General features: G+C 35.3%; 1 protein-coding gene across 2 annotated transcripts in view; it reads right to left on the bottom strand.

Moving 5' to 3' along the window:
- PRKG1 (protein kinase cGMP-dependent 1) overlaps positions 1 to 23,223 on the bottom strand; it is a 1,245,509-nt gene that overhangs the window by 1,054,385 nt on the left and 167,901 nt on the right. For both annotated transcript variants that reach the window (XM_082633213.1, XM_082633214.1), the window contains exon 2: positions 21,376 to 21,542. In XM_082633213.1, coding sequence (XP_082489339.1) covers positions 21,376 to 21,542 — 167 coding nt within the window. The remainder of the gene's footprint in view (positions 1 to 21,375; positions 21,543 to 23,223) is intronic.

Raw genomic sequence — 23,223 nt, forward strand, 5'->3', positions numbered from 1 at the left:
AGATGATATGACGTGATCATTGAGAGGCTTAGAGTCTTCATAATACAGCAACTAGCAGCCTCCATTTTCTAGTCTTACAGTGAAATAAGGAATAAGTAAAGTTTGTTAACAGGAAAATCCAATTAAATTGAAATATTTACATTTCTACTTGGCAATATCTTCCAAAGAGCTACTTAGAAATAACATAAGATTTTTACCACAATTTAATTTCATTTAAAATCCATCCATTTTACTTAGTGATTCAAACCACCCCATTTCCATCCTATCTTAATTGTAGACTGTATATCAAATGATAAGTATAACCGGGAAGGAATCTAATCCGAGATTTTCTATAAAGGCCACTATAATCCAGTTAGGGAATAGTTAAACACATTAATTGTGAACAAAAGTGCCCCAAGCCATCTGGCATCCTCAGTTAGCCTTAGAGAGTGCTAGGGAAAAAAACTAGAGGGTATTGTACTGAATTCAAGTTTACTAATAATCAAATTCTAAATTCTTCAGATTTTGTTTTAGTTTTCACTTTTAAAAAAATACTTATTTGATGTCATACTTACTACAAGCTTTTACTCCTAGTTGTATATTTATATATACTTTGCTTTATTGTTATAGCAATGACATTTTATAGACTTATGTGGAAAGCACACATATGTAGGATTGCATGGAAATTGATAGTCCATGCAGTGTAACACTGCTCTTCTGTGGCTGTTTCATCTCCATCATACTCCAAATACTATTTTCAGAATGATGCACTTAAAAATTTGTAGTGACAGAGGTCTTACTCCATTCCAGAGTGTCAGCTCCTGCTGATACTTAGGGTTTTGCACACACAGGTCTTATGTCTAAAGTACTCTTCTCTTGGTTTGTCATCGAGCCAAAGGATACTTGTCACTCTGGATCAGCATCAATGTCACTGCTTTAAAGCAATTTCCCCTGTCACTCAGTCTATATCAGGTATCTCTACCTGATGCTTTTCTTTCTCTCCATCTTTGCACTTTTCAAAATTTATCATTTTGTCTTCTTTAATGATTGATGTCTAGCATATTTAATCATCACAACAGCCCTAAGAAGTACTAGGTACTTTTATTTTCCACATTTTACAGATAAGGACACTTGCTGCTCATTGTTAAATGTTAAACACCTATCATGTGCCTGGCTCATATTTATATACAGTTAACAGTCATTGAAAACATTGATTGAACCAACCTAGAGTTGAAATTTGACTCTCTGGACATGATGGGGAAAGTGAGGCAGAGAGAACTAGGTTTGAAACCTGCCTGAATATATAATCCTGATATAGATAGAGACATATATACACTCTAAGCCTCATTTTTTCATCAGTGAAATGAGTATAACACCTACTCCACAGAATTATTGTTAGGATTGAATGAGTTCATTAATGAGGCAATCAAAATAACCTAACCCTAATAAGCCCTCTTAATTTGTATTCATTTACCCTAATTCCAGCCCATGTATGTTTAAAGGACATATCTCATTTCTCCTTCAAATGATAGCCTTTCAAATAAAATATCTCGTCCTTCATTCCTCCAGTTAATTAGCTTGTGTTTCTTAAATTGTCCTTTTATTCACTGACTTATCAGTTTATTCAGCAAATATTTATTGGGTACCTACTATTTAAAAGATATAATTACTCATAAATCCTGGTTATCATGGAGCACACAACTAAATAGAAAGCCAAATTATACCATCAGTCCACTCAAAATCAGGGTCACTCAGAGGACTTGTTAAAGCACAGTCTGCTGGGAGTTATTCCTAGACTTTCTGATGCAGTACATCTGGGGTGGGCCCTGAGAATTTTCATCTTGAACAAGTTCTCCAATCATGCTGATGTTGCTGGTTCAGGGATCGCACTTTGAGAACCAAAGAACTAGAATATAGTGATATTTGCCATGGAGAAGTAGAAAATCTGTGAAGGAAGAAATTACTTAAAAAAAAAAAAAAATCCCAAAAGTTTGATGGAGAAAATGGCATGAGCTCTGGCCTTAAGGGATGGAAAAGGATTTGAATGAGGTTTCATGATTTTTACCTTTGGGGTGCAAATGATCATATTTGAATGAATACAACAGCAGATGTTATGATAATCCAAGAATGAAAACAAATTGAAGAGAAAGTATAAAATTCTGTTCAGTGGAAATAAGTGGCAACTATTATAGCAAAAGAACCCATGATATAGATCTATCGGTAGAAACTGATATATACCAGTATGAAGAAAACCTATTAAAGAAATGTTGAATCTATAACTAATATTGCATGAATTAGAGTTAAATGAGACAATCTACATTATGGTACCATGCTGACTCCGGCCTAAGGGACCAAGATTACATCATTGATGTTTTCTTGTTTTTAATTCCAGAAATTGCCTATTCTACAAAATGCATATTTTCTCTGAAGCATTACTGGTAAGTTAACAAAGAAATAGCTGGTTATAGGTTAAAACAGAGTGGGAATTCATAAGCCCTTTTATATTATCCTTCACTGAAAGAAAAAAAATTACTCAAAATATATAAATAAAAACATTGCACACATGTAACACAGCATGCTACTTTGAGGAACGGCTGAAGCTTAATGCACCTAATGTGTTATTCCCAAGTAGGGCAAATGCAGGTTCTGAGTCAGCTGCAACTTCAAAGGTAAAATTTGAAGGAAAATCTGAAATTTCTGAGCTAAAAGGAACTGACATCAGAAGAATAATCAATGAACTGCACTGATGGAAAATACCATCCATGAATAATTAATAAAAGTATAATGTGTCAAATTCATGTTCCAATTCTGTAATTATAGACATGATTGATTAAGCAGTTCTTTATGAACTGGCATACCTAGTGGTGTGCCAGAGTGGACTCTAACAGATTTAGCAACTCTGCATTCAGACATCATGTTGGTAATCTGAAATTAGTGATGATAGTGAGTATTCACACCATGAAAATTTGCAAAGACTACAAGCAAGGGATCTCTTTTTCTTCTTCTTTTTCAGAGCTGATTGTTAAACATTTGCCATTTTCAATTCTGAGTTCCTGCTTCTTGAGGCTAATGTACTAAAACTCTGATTATTTGCACATCATTAGAAGATGAAAAGAAAGTTAAGTATTTGAATTTCCTATGCTAAGAAGAAGAATTAGTATTATTTTTTTAAAATGCTTACAGTGTCTTTAAATGAGTGCTAAATGTTTCACATTCAGTTCCTCCTCCCAAGTAGCCTTTGAGGAAGGTATTAAGTTACATTTTATAGGGAGTGAAACACAGATTCATTGAAGTAAAATAACTTGCCCAAGGCTTATTCTTGACTAGTATACATTACTGTCTCCCTAAGTCAGAAACATACTTGAGGGATTCTTCTGTCCTTTTCAGCCTTGGAAACAAAGATAATTGAACCTAAGTTATCCATTTTGAGCAATAAAAAATAATGTAATTTAAAAAGGGAGTGTTAAGGTTGTGTTAGTTTAAACACAGGGGAAATATTCTCAATAGTAACAGATTTTATGAAATTCAATTCTCTCAAATATTTTAGGACATGAAGCTTGACCTTACATAGTTCATGTAATGAAGCCTCAAGAAATATTTGATCATTTTTTAAAGGTTCCTTCGAATTTAGCAATCTGTGTGTTTTTACGGTTGGGTGTTTTAAAAAAGGAATATATTTGGTATGATGAATTGATGAAAGACATTTGTCATTCATGGTAAAAGTTTATTAAACTCAGTTTCATTTTAGTCACAGGCAAAGCATTATAAGATATGAGAGGCTAAATAGTTTTACTCAAAATGTTTCTAATATTTTTTGCTTTCCTTAGGGCAAAGTTTAGCTCAACAAATTATCTCCTGAACATAACGGGATACACTTCCACATTGATGGAAGATTTACATACAGTTTTGTGAATGTCTCTATTACTACCATCTAATAATATTACTGGAATTTTAAATATACCAAGTGCCATTCAAATTTTCATCTTTAAAGAGTTGAAAATTTATAAATGTATACACACACATACATGTGCACACACACACACAGTGCTCACGTCTAAGGATCTTAATAGAAAGTCTGCACAGTCTAAATAATACCATGTTAGATCAAACAAGCAAACAGGTTTTTAAGCCTTTGGCTTATTAAATTTCAACAGAGGATTTTAAATATTAAATAAATAAAAATTTCATCTAGAGGGAAAACAGGTAGATAATTTTCAAAATTAACTAGATGCTTAACAATTATTTTCTTAAAATTTTTCAGAAGCTCTAATAGCTTATTATCCATTTTTATTTTCTATGAGAAGATAATTCTAGATTTGAAGGGAATTTGATACAGAATTGTCTGTGTGTGTTATACATTTTTGCATGTGGATGAGTATGTGTATGGATTCCCTAAAATATACTGTCAAGTTTTGGTGTCAGTGAGCAAGCAAGATTCCATTAATAATTATTTGCTAAATGAATGAAACACTTACTATGTGCTGGCCCAGGGCTAGGCACTGGGGGACATCCACAAGGTTTCTGCCTACACGGAACTTAGAGTCTGGTAGACTAAAGAGGTTCTTCAATACCCATATCTTCATTTAATCTTTTGAACTAAAATTCTGCTAATAAATTAAGAAAACATATTTGATACATAGACCTAGGCTTGGAGATGTCCAACTAAATACCAAAGAATTCAATCATTCCCACAGACAGTGTTTGTAAAACAGTGTGTGGTATTCCACAAGTAGGATGACCTTACAAGAACTATGGACACACATACAGATCTTGAACAGAAGATAGGGCCAATTTTCAATACGGCATATTACAAAGAAATAGGAACTATATTTCTTTCATACTAGTAGCTCAACCTCAAGCTTTTCAAAAGAGACATATTTCCTGTGTGTCATCTCAGTTGCCTGATTATAAAATAATTTACTGTATTTCCAACTTGTTTTCTTATTAAATTTTATCTTCAGAGTAGATTCCTTATTCCAAAACATATTTTTAAACATTATATGGTTTACAACTCTTTCATCAAAAAAAATATATTTAAACCCAAATACATCTTCTCTGACTCCTAAGCTAAATAGTACTAGGGAGAAGCAGCAGCATGTAGCTTAAGTGGAATGTTATGTGAGGTCTGGAGAATTAAGCAGTTTGGAATAGGAGATGCAATTTTATTACATGGAAGTGACTCATTCTTTCACCACCGAGTGTGATTTCTGGAATTGTTATCTGGAAGTAAATGTGTGAGGTAAACACTCTTTTAAAAAACATAAGTAGGGCTTCCCTGGTGGCGCGGTGGTTGAGAGTCTGCCTGCCGATCCAGGGGACACGGGTTCGTGCCCTGGTCCGGGAAGATCCCACATACCGTGGAGCGGCTGGGCCCGTGAGCCATGGCCGCTGAGCCTGCGCGTCCGGAGCCTGCGCTCCACAACGGGAGAGGCCACAACAGTGGGAGGCCCGCGTACCGCAAAAAAAAAAAAAGAAAGAAAAGAGAAATAAACTAAATTTTATTTGAACCATTGTATTTTGAGGGCTTTTTTGATACTCCAACTTAGTGAATCCCTAATACAATAAATAAGCAAACACGAGACATCTGCTGACAGTCTTGCTCCTCAGATAGTGTTCCTAATTTCTGTAAAAGGCAAACTCCATTGTTCTATAGTTGTTCAGGCCCAAAATTCGGAATCCTTCACTCTTCTCTTTTGCTCACATACAATTTCCAGTCCAACCCATTATCAGATACTATTGGCGGAACTTTTAAAACAGCTCCTAAATTTGACCATTTCTTACCATCTCCACTTGTACCCCTTTAGTCCAAGTCATCATTATCCCCCTTCTTAGCTATTTCAATAGCCTCCTAACTGATATCCCAGCTTCCTTTTGCTACTAGAGAGTTTGTCAAAGCTGCAAAAAAGCTCTAAGGTAAAGCATGTTGCTCTTTTGCTCAAACCCATCTAGGAATTCCCACCGTGATCAAAAGCAAAAAAAGAATATATTTATATATATATATATATATATTTATAAATATAAATATAAATATAAATATATATATAAAGCCCTTACCATGGCTACAATGCCACTGAAACTCTTCTGTCATTGCTTTCTTTACCTAACTCCTTCACCTGCACCCCTGTGATCATTTACCCCACTCCAGTCACACTGGCTTCCATACTGCTCTTTGACCATGTCAACCACAACCCTATCTCACGGCTTGACACATTTTTATTCCTTTTGCCTAAAATGTTCTTCCTTCAGATATCAGCATGGCCCATCATCACCTCATTCATGTCTCTGCTTCTGCTTAATGTTCAACTTATAGAGTCCTTCCATGACTACCCTGCAATATATACCAATCCTTCCCTATCCTGCATGTCACTCTCTGTCCCCTTAGCACGCTTTGGTTTTCATAGCACTTATCGGTACCTGATCTCTATATATAGCTCACACACACACACACACACACACACACTATATATATATAATGTGTGCATGTATATATATATATATGTATATATGTCTGTACTCAACACATACACATTATACATAGTATTTGTTTGTTTGTTGTGTATCTCCCCCATTAGGATAAAAGCACTAGAGAAATTTTGTATCCTTTGGTCTCTACTATAACCGAAACACTTGGAACAATGTCTGGCACATAATACATGCAAAATAAGTATTTCCTGAATGAATAAATTGGATGAATGAACAGAACACAGTCTGACCAATGTTCTTATATAGAGGGACCCAGAAGATGTTATAGGAACCTCAGAAAAGAGAATCCAGCCCAGTTAGGAGGTGTCAGAGAAGGCTTCATAGCAGAGCCAACATCTACATTGACTACGAAAAGCAGTAATATTTCAATGTATATACTCCAGTCAGAGGAAAACACAGAGTCAGAAAGACAAGCGACTATTTGAAGAAGTTGAGCCAGAGCCACGGAGTGCTGAGTGCAGGGAATCTAACAGTGAAGCAGAAGCAGATTAATAAGCAATGGTACACCCCAGGTGCCAGACACAGGACTTGATGCTTGACATATACTATATTACTTGACAAATGAGGCAACGATGACTAGAAAAGTTTAGAGAATTTCCCCAAGGTTACTGAGCTAGTTAGATGGCAAAATCATGATTGAAGTTTGCATCTGCTAAGTTCCAAAACCCAGCTCTCTTCATTACACTCTACAGTCATCTGCCAGAAGCAGTTTGGCGTTTTACCATGGGAAGGCACTGGAAAACATCAAACAGGTAGATGACATAAACATATTTGTCTTTGAGTAAGATCTTGCTTATGGTAGTGTAGAGAACGTATGAAAGTGAAATAAGCCTAGAGACAGAAAGACCTAGAGTAATTGTTGGAAAACTTCAAAAGAAGTTATAATAGTCCTCAACCAGAGCAGTAGCAAAGAGGGACACAGGATAGTGATAAGCTGATAGATTGAAGAGGATTTGCAGATCAACAGATGTGGAGCCTGGAACCACTCCTGGGTTTCTAAGTGTGAGCTAATGCCAGGGGAAAAGGAGGTATCATCCATGAGTTTGGGGAATAGAGCAGGTAAAGTACAGAGAGGATTATTTCAATATGGTCACATGGCTGCTTAAGGGATGAATCTGGATTAAATTCCTAGAATTTATAGCTTTTAGTCCAGTGGTCATTTCTCTACAAGACACCTGAGACCAAATGGTCAAAGCTTATAACATAAAGCACAAGAGACAGAAACCTACTTCAGTCATCTGGTTATGCCAAGAATAGTCTGTGCTTTGTGAGAACAGGAAACAAAATGTACTGTTGCATAAAACACTGAACTATAACTTGCATAAAGAACAAATATTAAAATTAATTTCTCATCACAATATAATGTCATGTGTGTTCACAGTTGGAATAAGTTTTTCATCTCCCAATGTTACTTGTCTCATAAAAGCTGCTTTGCGGAGTAGAAAGAAGAACAATAAATGAAAGCAGCATCTTTTTTTAACTCATCCCAAGAAAATGCTTGGTGGTGAGATATCAAAAACAAGCAAATGCACTAGCAAATGAAAAAGCTCTTTGTAAAATGTATCACAAGCGAAATAAGTAGAGATTTCAAACATTTACTTAGCAACGAGTATTTTAAAAGAGATAACCAAGCAATAAGCTGACAGTTTAGGTTTACCTGTGTGTTGAGAGTAATACACTGGGACCACATGTAAAATAATGCACTCTCTTTTTAAATCTGAAAGCACTTGAGGTATCAGATGAGTTGTTCTGAGCCTTCAGAATACAAAATGTTGCATCTTCAAGGATGTTTTTAAGTGAGAAATAAGCACAGGGTAAAGCCACTTTCTTCTCCAAAAATGCTGATTGGATTAAAAAATTTTGATTCTTTTATTACTTTAGAACTATATTTAAAGTCTAATTACAAAAAAAAAAATCAGTATCCTACTACACTAAATCAGGATAATCACTGGGGAACTCAATTCGATTCCCAAATCTTAAACATTAGAAAGTGTGCAAACAGAACCCACAAAATGCCTCAATGATACCTTTTAAAACTGTGAAATGGAATGTAATTAACAGAATAATAAGCACTTCAATGGAACTTACTCGCCCACTGTTGATACCTATTTGCTATTTGCTCTAGATTTAAATGCCAGCCCTTACAGAAATTTTTGTTTCTAATGTACCAAGACTTTATTTAAAAAACATTTGTTTTGTAACATGGTCCTATTTCTGTGCTATTTGAAGGCTGGGGAGTTGATATCTGATATTTTGAATCTTAAACTAATCCTCAATTGTTTTCTGAAACAAACATCCAATTGGTCATATTTGTCTTCAGGTCATATAGCTTAAGGTAGTGGTTCTCAAACTTTTATCCTGAAAACCTCTTTACATTATGAAAAATTACTGAAAACCTCAAAAAGCTTTTGCTTACGTGGGCTGCATTTATCAATATTGATTCCATTAAACCTTAAAACTGAGAATTTTTTTAAATAGTCATTCTCTTGAAAGTAATAAACTTATTACATGTTAAAATATATTTTTAAGTAAAATTAACTACATTTTAAAAACAAAAAATTTAATAGAAACCATCCCACTGTTTTATACTTTTTGGAAATCTAATTGATGTCTGGCTCAATAGAAGACAGCTGTGTTTTCTGCTTCTGTATTCAACCTGCTGCTATATCACATATCATGTGGCTTCTACAAAACTCTACTGTACACTCATGAGAGAATGAGACAAAAGACAAATAACATGTTCATGTTATTGTGAAAATAGTTTTGACCTCAAGGAGCCCCTAAAAGAGTCCACAGACTACACTTTGAGAATTGCTGCATTAAGGATACTAGTTTGCCCAAAGTAGGAAGAAATTTTCAGTTTTCTGTGAGGATTTTTCATGGATAATTTTAAAATATTTATGAATGTCTATATCTATGATTTACCTACTTAATCTGCTGCATGTAAAACAACTATAATTATAAGAGTACTACTTTCGTCAATCTTCCTCCTATGCTTGGTTTAGTTATAATTCTTCACCTTCACAATCTGACCTCTTAACTGAGCTTTCAGACGTGTATCCACTGTCATCAACTTGAAATCTCCAATGCGATGTCTAATAGGCACCTTAACGTCACTTTGTCACAACAGAATTCTTGATTTACTTTCTTAAACATGAACACCTCTCACTTTTTCCCATCTTGGAAGATGGCACCACCATTCACCCAACTATTTAAATCAAAAACCTAAAAGTCATTCCCAATTTCTCTTTCTTTCTCACTCATATCACAACTGTGACTTGCAGAATGTACCACACTTCCCACATCTCCCACACTGCCATCCGAGCCCAAGCCAACGTCATATTTTGCTTGGATTACTGCTATAGCCCCCCAAATGGTACCCCTGTTCCTCCCACCACTTTACAAGACATTTCTTCCAACCTCTGATTATTAGTGCCATCCATTTTCTTTTTTTACCTATTAAACATAAATCAAACCAGGTCCCATCTCAACCTAAACCCCTAAATCGCTTGGAATAAAAAATCAACTATTTATAGGGTACCACATGTGACCTTGACTCTGCCAACCTTTCCAACCTTAACTCATGCCATTGCCTTCTTTCTGTCTCTAACATTTCCCCACCTTGTAGCTTTACTACTTGCCATTGTCTGACCTCATCTGGAATCCTGTATCCACACTTTTGCGTCTGACTCCTTCTTGTCATTCAGGTCTCAGCTCAAATGTTACCCTCGCAGGGAAACCTTCCCTGAGCCACCCAATCATTACGAAACCCACTTTCATGATTCTCTCTTACATCATCCTGTTGTATTTAATGTATTCATAACACTGATCACTATCTGAATGTATTTGCTTGCCTCCATGCTTGTTCTTTGTCCTTTTCCCCTATTTCCATCACCAGGATGGAAGCTCTAGAAGAGAAGGGGCCATGTATGTCTTCTTCACTATTACATTCTCAGTGCCCACTGAGATATAGTCAGCATTGAGGAAGTAGTTTTTAAGAATCGAAATTGAGAAATGAATAATCAAATAAATGAATTAGTAAATCATAGTAAGGAAACTATTGAAGAACTTCATTGAAAACTTTCTTTGCTATTCTCAATTGTTGAGGGAAATACAAAGAATTTCATATATTCATGAACTACATTCAGTCAAATCCAAGCTCTGCTTTATCTATAACACCCTTTCTACTTTTGTAGAAACACACCATATGGAGGGAGAGAAAGTATGGTAGTTCAGCAATGCCTGCTATGTATATATGTAACCTAATTCTCAACACAAAGAAAAATCTGCTGAAACATTTTTCCTATTTCATATGCCTTTGACCTTTAGAACTGATAAACTTATATAAAAATTCAAATTTATAGGATTAAATGAAATTTCAAAACTTTCTGTACAAGTCATCTTAATTTGCTTTTAAGAGAATGGTCTGCACAATGGTGCTCAGAAACCTACAAACCAAGTGTTTTTTCTTTGCAGACTAATTTTAAAATCACATGAGAGCCTTATCACCAATACTTATCATTAATCTTCTGCTTTTCTTGTAAATTTGAATTTAACCATTTATAGAATCCTATATATGATACTACCACCACCCCATCATCTCCTGGAAGATAAGCTAAACTCTGAGAATGGATAACTTCATGTAAATTCATATACATGTACATGGGCACAAAGTACAAATATGTGTGTGTGTATATTTCCAACAGGGTGAGTCAATATAAATCTTTGCACCAGAAATCTTTTAAATATGGCTTTAATTTGAGGGCATGTACCATTATTGAATGAACCATTGGAGAAAGCACAGATCTACCTTAAGAACATGCTGAAGGTATTAAATATTCTAAACCATTATGAAATGCAATGTAATAAAAGAGTAATGTAAAATGATGGTCTATAAACATGAGCCAAATATAAAATGTAACACTGAATTATGTTCTTATAGTCATAAAAATGAAAAAAATTGATGAGTATGTGAATGGCTTTTAATGAAAGTTATTACAATAGGCTATTAATTAAGCTCTACTGGGAATAAATGCTCACTCACTCTCTTCTTTTTATCAGTAGGGAATAAATGATCTTTTAAAGAAGCATACTCGATTTTGAAGGAAAATTTTAAACACTGACTATTAATTACGATTTTACGAAAAGTTTTGGTTTTCCTCTGAAAATACACCATTGTGTATTTGTGAAATGGAAAACCACCTTTCATAAGAGTTTGGCCACCTTCACTAGATGCTTTTCCTAATATGGCTTTGCTATTGATAAATTAACAGAGTAACCTGCTTTGATATTGAAAAGTGTACAGAATAACTTAACTCTTCTTGCTAAGTTACACAAGATTGCAAAGAGCAAATAAAAAGTAAATGTTTGGGTTTAAAAGCATTAGCTCAGATATATTCTTATGAGTAACTATAAGATAGTTTTGGATACAAAGAAGATACTTAACTTGGTAAAGTTGGGCAAATTAGGCAAAAAAAAATATTAAATAAATCATTAGTGTACATATACTCAATAACAAGTCCTTGATACTTTAAATATGCATGAAATGTGGATTCTCAGGAATTGATTTTAATACCATTTTAAGTCATCTATCATAATTCTAAATCTGTGCACTTCTGCAGGAGCTTTGGTACAAAAATATTTTCATTTTCATCAGAAAGGAGTTTATGGAAGGGCCTAAATATAAAATATAAAGATCATTATATAAATCTAAATATAAATATCAAAACATAAAGATCAGACTCAGACCACAACCTTCCAAAGGTGCAGTAGTTAAATTCAGATAAAGTATGTGCAATTACAGGCTGCGTTCCTCAAATGCGGAGTCATGGGAGAATTCCAATAAGGACTTCAGAGACCCATTTCAATCTTTCCTGGAGTGGGGGTGGGTGGGCTGTTGCCATGGTAGTCACACCAGGCAGTTTCACTGTGCTGGGAAGTAGCGCCCATCTTCCCTTCCCTTTGAGAGAGTGCCAAAACGATTACTAACCATTCAAGGATTTTTCATTAGAGGGATGGATATTAAAAGCATTAGTCTATCTAGCCCCCCACAAAAATCACTGGAAATCTTGTTAAAGTCCCTGAAGAAATACATCTGTGTGTTCTTAAAATGAGCCCTCAACAATTTTAGAAACCTGTTTATTGTTCAGCATGCAAACTACTCAACAGTTCCATGAAAGGGTGGCTGAAGTAAATTTCACCTCATTAGCAAGAAATCAATGTGTTATTACACTATTGTCAAGAAGGTACTAATCCACATTTTCTTTTCATTTTTTCAGCTATGCTGTTTTTGGTTTTCATTTTCATCAAAAATATATTTTTGAACTTTCAAATTTGCCATTCTCTCAAAATTGAAGAATGGATATACTGATATTTTAGCAAAATGAGTCAGCATAGAAGTAAATCCCGTAACTGTTGTGAAGAAAAAAAGATAGTTGGACCTTTTTAACATAGTCCATGATTATGGATTGTTGTACTAATTTCAGATTAATTTTTTGAAAAAAAATTGATGGCTTTTCAACTATCATCTCAAAAAAATAAGCATAGCAAGTTTTAATTATTTTGGCTTTCAGGAGTCTTCAAAAGTAAGAAAAGCTACACTCTTCACTTTCTTTTTCACCATTAATAATTTAGAAAAAAAAATGGAGAACTATACATTAGTATAACCACAACGTGATAAGGCTTATTTTACAAAATCATACAAGGGCTTCAGTAGCCAAATCAATATTAAGAATACTATCCTGGGCTTCCCTGGTGGCACAGTGGTTGAGAGTCCGCCTGTCAATGCAGGGGACATGGGTTCATGCCCCAGTCCGGGAAGATCCCACATGCCGTGGAGCAGCTGGGCCCATGAGCCATGGCCCTGAGCCTGCGCGTCCGGAGCCTGTGCTCCGCAACGGGAGAGGCCACAACAGTGAGAGGCCCACATACCGCAAAAAAAGAAAAAAAGAATACTATCCTTCAAAATATGTCATTTTTGGATAATGATGTTCTTGATCAAACTTCTTTAATTGTTCTTGAATTATACAAAAACTGTCATTACTTTATAGTGTTACATATACATACATCCTTACAAATTTTTGCCAAAAAAAATATTAATCACCTACCCCTATTCATCAAATCTGTCACTAAATGGCTTGTGATTATTTCCAAATGTAAAATCTACCCTCATAGGAAAAAGAAATCGCTATCATCAAGCATATTCAAAAACATATTTACTGTCCCCTAAGGACAACTTATACAGGATTCTTTAAATATGTTGGAAAAAAAAGAACACAGAACCAAAAATGTACTGCCTTTCCAGCTTCCTGCTTTGAAAGAGACAACTCTCCTTTAGATTACAAATGTGGATATACTCCTTCAAGATAATACCTCACCTGCCTAACCTACTACACACATGCCTTCACGGACACACACATACTCATACACACATATGTGGGCATGAGAAACACTGCCTTCCAGGATTTCTTACAAAGATACAAAAAGCACAGACCAAGAATAAGACTGATATATTCGACTACATTAAAATTAGTAACTTCTGTTCCTCAGAAGATACTCACAAAGTAGTAAAACTACAAGCTATATAGATGGGAGAAAAATATTTGCAATGCATGTAATTGACAAGGATTAAATTCCAAAATATGTAAAGTCAACCAACCAACAAAAAAATGGGCAGAAGACTCCAACAGACACTTCACAGAACACAAACTGCATATAAACACATGAAAAGATGCTCAACCTCATTAGTAATCAGGAGCAACATAACTGGAAACAATCCAAATATAATCAATAGCAGAAAGGATAAAGAAATTGGGTATAAAATAGTGGGAGCTAATATTGAACAAAAAAGTGAAGTAGCAGAAGAATACATGCAGTATTACTAGATTTATATAATATAAAGTACAAAAACATTCCAAAGTAAACATGCACATTGTATACAGGGGTGGGTTTTTTTTTTTTTTTTTTTTTTTTTTGTGGTACACGGGCCTCTCACTGTTGTGGCCTCTCCCGTTGCGGAGCACAGGCTCCCGACGCGCAGGCTCAGCGGGCATGGCTCACGGGCCCAGCCGCTCCGCGGCATGTGGGATCTTCCCGGACAGGGGCACGAACCCGTTTCCCCTGCATCAGCAGGCGGACTCTCAACCACTGTGCCAGCAGGGAAGCCCAGGGGTGGGTTTTTAAGAAGAAACTGTTGGAGGGCTGAGTTCTCATAAGCTAACTTATAAGGTACTTGTTCAGAGAAACACAGACTCAGAATCTTGGAGCTTGGGAAAGGGATTAGGAGATGTGTTCAATTCAGCCACAGGGAACCATCCCCCTCCACCCACACAAACTTTCTCCAAGCAGATGCTATGTAGTCACTGCTGGAGTGCCTCCTGAGACGGGGGTCTTGCCATGACATCAGGTTGCTTCATCACTTCTAGAACATATTAATTAGCAGAATATTGATTCTTAAGCAGACCCAGTGTAAGCTCCCCTATAACTTGCATTTTCTTTGGTCATCTAGATTCATGAAGACCAATTCCCTTTCATGTGACAGTGTTTTCAGCTTTTAAAAACAGTTATTCTCTCCTCCTGAACCTTTCATCTGTACATGATATGGCAACTTGCTAAAAATAAATGTTATGCTTCCTGCACTCGCTCAAGTATATTCAAGTCTTTTTGGAAGGTTGGCACCCCAAAATAAACATGATACCCCATGGGGCATCTAACTACCTCAGTTCCCTGTTCTTGACATTAACTCCGTAACTGAAATACATTTTAATATTCACATTTAAAACTTCCAGATTCCCTTTGCTTACAACTTTTTTCTAAATAGATTTTTTGTTTTTATATAAGCAATTGTTAAAAAACAAAATTCAACTGAGTAAATTTTAAAGATCTTACTGGTTTTAATTAACGGTTCATGAATTGGGCAGTATTCAGTCAAGTAAATACGAAAGAAGTCCTAAGGAGCTGTACAAAATAAAAGGCTTTTATAGGCAGAAGGGAGCAGGAACAAGGAAGTGATATTAGACAAAAAAGTGGATTGGTTATGGCAAGGTCAATTTCCTTTTAGGGGATGTCAGGGGCCTACCAGGCAGATTACCTAACTACTGCTAGTTAGGTGATTCCTGATTGACTGGTTTAAGATTCCATTTCTGGAAGAGCCAAAACTACTATAACTGAGTCTCAATTTGGTGACATGGGGCTTAGCATAAGTGGATGCATTCAGGGCCTGTTGTCTTATTTTTAACACAGCACATCAGCTTGTTCTTTATCATTAACATGATAAGCTTGGTCCTGTAAAGGGACTGCAAAAATAACTTTAAGTGCATTGATATTTTAACTATTCTAACCATAGCTTTCAGATGAACATGAAAAACTCAAAAGGCCAAAAGGTAACACCTGATTTTGGAGAATAAAATCGTCTGTTTCTCATGTTAAATTTACTGAACTAATTCACATGAAAATGCATTCAACTCCCTCATACTCTCAGGTAGTGTTTTGAATGCTAACTGACATGGTGAAGCTCTTCATTAATGTTCAATTTTACATAAAAATCCCTCTTTGAAATGTCAGCTTTCATATGTTATTTAATCATAAAAACAGTAAAATTGTTTCAGGGGATGGTGTGGGGGTGGGAGAGAACTTGCAGTATGAAGTTGTATAAGTTTACTGTTGATGGTGGGTGGCCAGCATGATCCATATCCATGTTGAAGAATAAATAGTGTTGGACATCAGCTTAACAAGCAGACCTGGTATCAACCGACTCGCTGGAAAGGGAAGCAGATGACCAGTCTTCAGAAGACAAAAGGGAAATCTCAGCGCAATAACAACAGAAACTTGAGACCTGATGCGAATAATCACAGATCACTTAGAATTAGTGTACAAAAGGCCTATTTAAAAAATCACTTGTGTGATGAGTTGAAAGAATTGTTCCTTCTTCTTTTTTTTTTTTTTTTTTTTTTTTTTTTTTTTTTTTTTGCTGTACGCGGGCCTCTCACTGCTGTGGCCTCTCCCATTGCGGACCACAGGCTCCGGACGCGCAGGCTCAGCGGCCATGGCTCACGGGCATAGCCGCTCCGCGGCTTGCGGGATCCTCCCAGACAGGGGCACGAACCCGCGTCCCCCGCATTGGCAGGCGGACCCTCAACCACCTCGCCACCAGGGAAGCCCAGAATTGTTCCTTCTTAAAAAAGTATTTTTAAAAAACCGCGAGAAAACAAAATCAGTGCTATTGATGGTAGACAGAAAAAAGAGGGCCTTCAAGGTACATGGCAGAGTCCTAAACAATAAAGACTCAGAGGTGGACCAAGATTAAACCAAATCACAGTTATGCTTGCAGAAAGAAAGAAGGAACTAATAAGAGGAGAGGGATGGATATGAAACCATATATAAGGACTTAATAAAAGTCGTTATCATTAACAAGCACCTTGTGAAAAACAACAACTTGATGGTTTCACTTAAAAGTTTAACTTAAAATAGCCAATAATCAAAGAACACTAAACAGATACTTGCCATTTTCAGAAAACAAAATATAATCTATCTGCTTCCACAATGAAAGATCACAGAAAATATATCTCTAAGCAAATCAACCACTTCAATGGATATAAACTAGACATTTTTCACTACAAAAATATTAGATTCCTAAAGAAGGTGTTTGATTTACATAACCAATCCTCAATCACTAAATCAGAATGTCTTTTGGATGACAGTAGGCAGACAGTTATGTTTATGGAAAAAAAAGAGAGGGCAAGAGTGTAAAGACATTAACAAATATTACATCATAATTAAGGCCAATATCTATTGGTTTAAGAAAATAAGCTGTATTCAAGTATTTTATATATGTGAAAACATAATTAAAATATAAATGAAGCCTTAGCAACTTGATCCACTGCTGCCTTAAGTAACTAATACCAAAACAATTCTGATCAAAACTAGAAATGAAACTTCCACTAGCCAGTAACTGTAAATAACTGAAAGTAATACAACTTATTTTGATTGAAAATACATGGTATATTTACACTACCTCCAGATGATTTTTCCCCAGTCATCCTAATTAGTAAAGTCTTAACATATGACCATTCTCTTTTGTTAAAACGATGAGAAAATTTGGCATTTAGGTATGCAGTAATACTTGGGACACTGCCCAAGCTAAAACAAAAATCATTAAAGACACAGGTTAAACAAGTATTTTATGAAGAAAACTTCATTTAACTGAAGAGAGACAGGAAAAATTGGACTGATTTTTCATGTTAACTCCTGGATGTTTTTCTGAATGTTTTGATAATACGCAAGTTTGTGAAAGATCCTCCATAGCCTATTCATCCATTGTTGCTATGGTATACTCTATAAATATTAATAATGTTCACAAATGAAAAAGAATCCGTCTATATCAAGAAGGGTGCTATCTAAATTTTGAGAAGATTAAATGTGTTGATAAAAAACTAAGCAATAAAACATCTCCTCAATTAAAACTTATAAAATTTTAAATGATGGGTTTTTTAAAATTATTTTGACATGAGAATATTAGCATAAAATCAGCCAAACTTACATGGAACTGATTAGAATTACGGCTTGGGGACAGATCAGCATCAGGTTATAAGATCATGGTCATTTAGTGAGTTTAACTGAAGCAAACAACAGCATCATAGCAAAATCTGTGACTTTGAATATTGGTACACTGTTTTTAAAAACATAATTAAGATGACTTGCTATTTAGTCAATCTAGCAGTAAAAAGAAGATAAATAAAATATATTAAAATTAGCTTGATGCAATGGGGAAAAAAATTAGTATATTTATCTTTACTTAGGGATGTCTGCCACGGGTATTTCTTCTTTATTTTGTTACAAATGTGTTTGTCTGTATGTATGAGTGAGTGCATGTGTGCAGAAAATCTTTGTTTCCTTCTCTCTTGTAAGTCCTTATCATGTAACATAAGATGTATTGACTTTATATCATAGTATTTAAGTATTGTTAACTTTACATCATAGTATTTGATTTATGGGGTATTAAGGAGAAGAGTAAATGGTAAAGGGTTTGTTTGTTTTCATTGTACACAGGATCATTATGTCATGTTAGGCAGAAGTATGACCTTGTTACTATCTTTACTTGGAGGCTGAGTATGGTTTAAGGAGATGTATATGGGTGCCAAGTTGACAAGGAATGGACCTGTGATGGTTAATTTTCCATGTCAACTTGCAAACCCATGACATCCAGATATTTGGTCAAACATTACACTAGACATTTCTGTGAAGGTATTTTTTAGATGGAATTAACATTTAAATCATTAGTCTTTGAGTTAAAGCAGATTACTTTCTTAATGTTGGTAGACCTCATCCGATCAGTTGAAGGTCTTAACAGAAAAAAGACTGACCTCCCCTGAGGAAGGGGAATTCTGCCAGCAGTTGGCTTTCAGACTTGAGCTGTTGCATCAAGCTTTCCCTGCGTCTCCAGCCTGCTGGCCTTACCCTGCAGATTTTGGACTTGCCAGCTTCCACAATCACGGAAGCCAATTCCTTAAAATAAACCTCTCTCTCGATACCCAGATACACAAACACACACACATCCTATTGGCTCTTTTTCTCCAGAGAACCCTCACTAATACATAGCCCTATAGTTAAGAGCTTGGGTTCTGAATCCAAATTACTTGGGTTCACTCTTAACTCTACTCCAAACCAGTTGGGCCTCAGTCTTCTCATCTATAAAAGGGGATAATAAATATTAGCCCTTAACCTCACGGGATTACTTTGAGAATTAAATAAATTTTATACATGGAAACTGTTTAGAAAAAGCATGCTCTATATGTTGGACATTGAGTTCTAAAAACTCAATAAATATTAACTACGATTTCCAAGCTTCTTCTAATACAGCTAGTAAAGTTGCAGTTAGTCTTAGAAAACAAAAATGGCGTGAATAAAAAGAATTTTTTTAGAAAAAATATACGAGGAAAACTGCAACATACAGGTTTTCAACATATTCATTTCTTGAGTGGAATATCAATAATGAACATTTGAAAATCGCTGAAGTGAAGTACACCCTGCTTTATACAATAGTTGTGTTCTTAAAAACATATCTGCCAATAAAATACATAATCAAATAATATGAAACTATTGATATGTTATAATCTCATAAATACTTTAAACTTGGTTTCTAATTGTTAATAGTTCTTAACATTGTGCCTCTATATTTATATCCTCCACTTGCCCTCTATATATTTCTTCCATTTCTCTCATCCTTCCTGCTCAATACCCACATTTACCCTTGCCCTATAATTTCACCTCCTTTCCCTGCAATTCTCTATCAAGTGTATATTGTTTGTGTTTTTGTTTATTGTATTTTGACTTTGTTGGAAGAAAGCCTAGCTGAACATTTATGTCCTTCTGGCTTGAGGAAAACTTTATAACACTGACACAAAAGCTGAAAACTATAAAGAAATAAAAATGACAGAAATTAGTACTTAAATATCAGGTGCCTGATATATGTCAAAAAAGACCACAGAGAAAAATTAATGTAGAAAAAACACTTCTTACATACTGTCAAGTATTTAATGGAAATAACAATACTGATTTTTTCTTCTTATTTATATTAATTTACTTTTTAACATCTTTATTGGAGGAAAATTGCTTTACGATGGTGTATTAGTTTCTGCTGTATAACAAAGTGAATCAGCTACGTATATGAATAATACTGATTGCTATTCTACAATGCTTTACACTTTACATTACACATCCACACAACTTATTCCACACTAACTTCACAACAATCCTACAAAGAAGTTAGAAAGCAAGTTTTTCAGCATAGGCGCTAAGGACAGGTAATTCTTTGATGTGGGTCGTTGCCCTGTTGAGTAGCACCCCTGGTCTTTACCTAATAGATGCCAGGAGCCTCCCCCCACCTCCACACTCACTCACATTGTAACAATCAGACGTCTCCAGACATTGCCAGATGTCCCTGGGGGACAGAATCATCACCAGTTGAAAACCACTGCCAGAAAGAAATAGTATCTTCTTTTTTATAAGCTGGGTGAAACTCAGTTAAGTTGATTGACTTGCCCAAATACACCCCTGTCTGAATGACCTAGAAACTTGACAGTTATAGGACACTGCCATGAATGTTCTGGGTAAAACACTAACTGCCATCAAATAAATCGACTGTGATTTTTCTATGCCAACCGTCTTCTATTACAGACATTTCTGAACTCACTTTCTTCTCAGCTAATTCAGTCATGATTTCTTCATGGCTTCTTTCTTCCTCCAAAAGGAAAACATGCCATTATAAATTTCAAGTTAGAAATACACATTATGAAAATTTACGTAAGCGCAAAACATATTTATACAATGCATGCCTCGGTTTTTCTTCAAAGCAGTTTCTATCTTAGTTTGTGCAAGATTTATGAAGCAAGCTATTGCTCTTATTAATCAGGTGGCTAATATACCATCCAACCTTTATGATCTGCCTCTATCAGACACATATGAAACACTGAAAACATTCTCTTTTTATAGAAGCATCATAGCAGGAAACCTAGTCATATACTGGGAGGTAAAAGTAGAGCTGAAGACACTTTGATTATCTGACCAAAAATACTTCCAAGAGACTTAAGCTTTCATTGAAGCTTTGTGAGTTTGCTCAATGATCTGACAGTGTGTGGTTTTATTCAGTGCAATAAATAGCAATTCTTTCTTTCACGTTATCATCCTTTCCCCATGTCTGAAAAAATACTAGATTCTCATATTAATAATTCCAAACACAAACACTTCAAATGATTAATCAACCACTAAGCAGTGTTCTACCTCTTTTCAAACTATTTCTCAACAACAACAAAAAGGAAAAGGGGAATTGTATCGAGCAATGCATTGCCATCTGTGTGCAGGCTGATAAGATGAAAAGAGAATATTTGAATGTCAGAGGAACATAGTTACAAACCATACCTTCCATGACATACACCAGCGACCCCACATCTCCTTCTTTGATGATGCAACTGTCTTTGCCGTACTCCACTGGGTACATACAGTCTACAATCTCTTGGATCTGCGACAGCTCCAAGTTCTTCATAAAGTCATTGTCAAGGATGGCTTCCTTTATAAGATCCTTGGACCTATGGTAAGAGAGGGAAGATTTACTGGCAGAGCTGACAAGTGCTTTCACAGTTGGTGGAGCTGAGCAGAGCCAGACAGCATTCAGGCACACTACAAAGGCATTTTCTTGTTAGGAAGCCAATAATTTCCTGACAGACCTGAGAACAAAGTAATTCCATGGCAGCAGGAAAGACATTAAGAAATTTTCCTTTAAGTAAAATATCATTTAATGAATATGGGATCGACAAACAAGCAAAACCATACAATTCCATTTTGTTTTACTTATTTGTTTTACTTATTATAATACACAATTTGTTTACTTACTTTTTTGTGTGCCTCTTCCACTAGACTTTATGCTCTGTGAGGGCAGGGATCATTTTTAGCTTTTTCTCTACTATATGCCCAGTGTCTACTACAATGCCAGTTACAGTACAGGTGCTCAAGAAATATTCTGGATTTAAGAAAATAGTAAAGAATTGGATACTTAATTAGCTGTTTGGAAAAATTGCTATAAATGTGACAGTTCTTTATCCATACCTCATGCTTCTTTAGAGAATATTTATTTCTTCAAGCAGCTTAAATTGAGGTAACTAGGCAGATAAAATTGTATTGAAAAAGATGTTTTAAACACAATATGGTTTACACATGGGATTAAACAGGTAGTCGGCAGGAAAAATATTTACAAATTCTATAACTGGGATTCAGTGGTTAACAGGGAAGTTTTGCAGAACCAGAAATATGGTGATCATTTGATTCTCTGGGATAAGAAGTTCCAAATAAATTCCTAAGGACACAAAACTCAAAGTAAAGAGAAACCGAGAAATATTTTGTCAGGAGTTGTACAATCAGAGTACTGTCAGAAAAGTCAGAAACTGGATAAGACAAAAGCAAAGTCCTTAGCAACACAGAGCAACACATTTGGAATTTTATGTTAAAAGTCTTAATTTGAAAAGCATCTGACTACAAGCTGGTCCTTGTCCACATTTGCTTAACGAGTGGCTTTCAGGGAAGTGACCTGCAGTAGTGAATACTGACTACGGCATTAGCATTCCTCAATTCTTCCTGTTTTCTGTTCTAAAACTCAGTCTAACTGATCTAGCCTTCTCACATTATGTTTTGTAATGATTTGGTTTTAAGTAGTAAAAAGGTATACATAAAAAATTAAAACAATATAAAATTTATCAACATGAAAAATATACCTAGAATGGACTGTTATGATGCAATTAAATTGTTTATGAAGAGTGTTAACAGCATGGAAAAAATCTTATACTATTTTTAAGTGAAAAAGCATGAAACAGAATTGTTTTTAGAACACAAAAGTATGTGTGTGTGAAATGTAAAGAAAATAGGCTTTCAAATTAGATATATCTGGGTCTCAGTCCTAGTCCTGTCATGTGTTAAAACCTTGAGCAGGTTGTTTTACTTTTCTGAATTTCCACTAACTTGGAAAAAAATATCTGCATTACCATGCTCATAGCAGAATTATTTGCAATAGCCAAGACATGAAAACAATCTAAGCATCCACTGATGGATGAATGGATAAAGTAGTTGTGGCAAGTATATCTATCTATCTATCTAGATATAGATATAGATATAGATACACAATGGAATATTATTCAGCCATAAAAAATGAGAAAATCCTACCATTTGTAACTACACAGATGAATCTTGAAGGCATTATGCTAAGTGAAATAAATCAGA

Source organism: Mesoplodon mirus, assembly GCF_964341445.2.
Source record: "Mesoplodon mirus genome assembly, chromosome: 2".
Lineage (NCBI taxonomy): Eukaryota > Metazoa > Chordata > Mammalia > Artiodactyla > Ziphiidae > Mesoplodon > Mesoplodon mirus.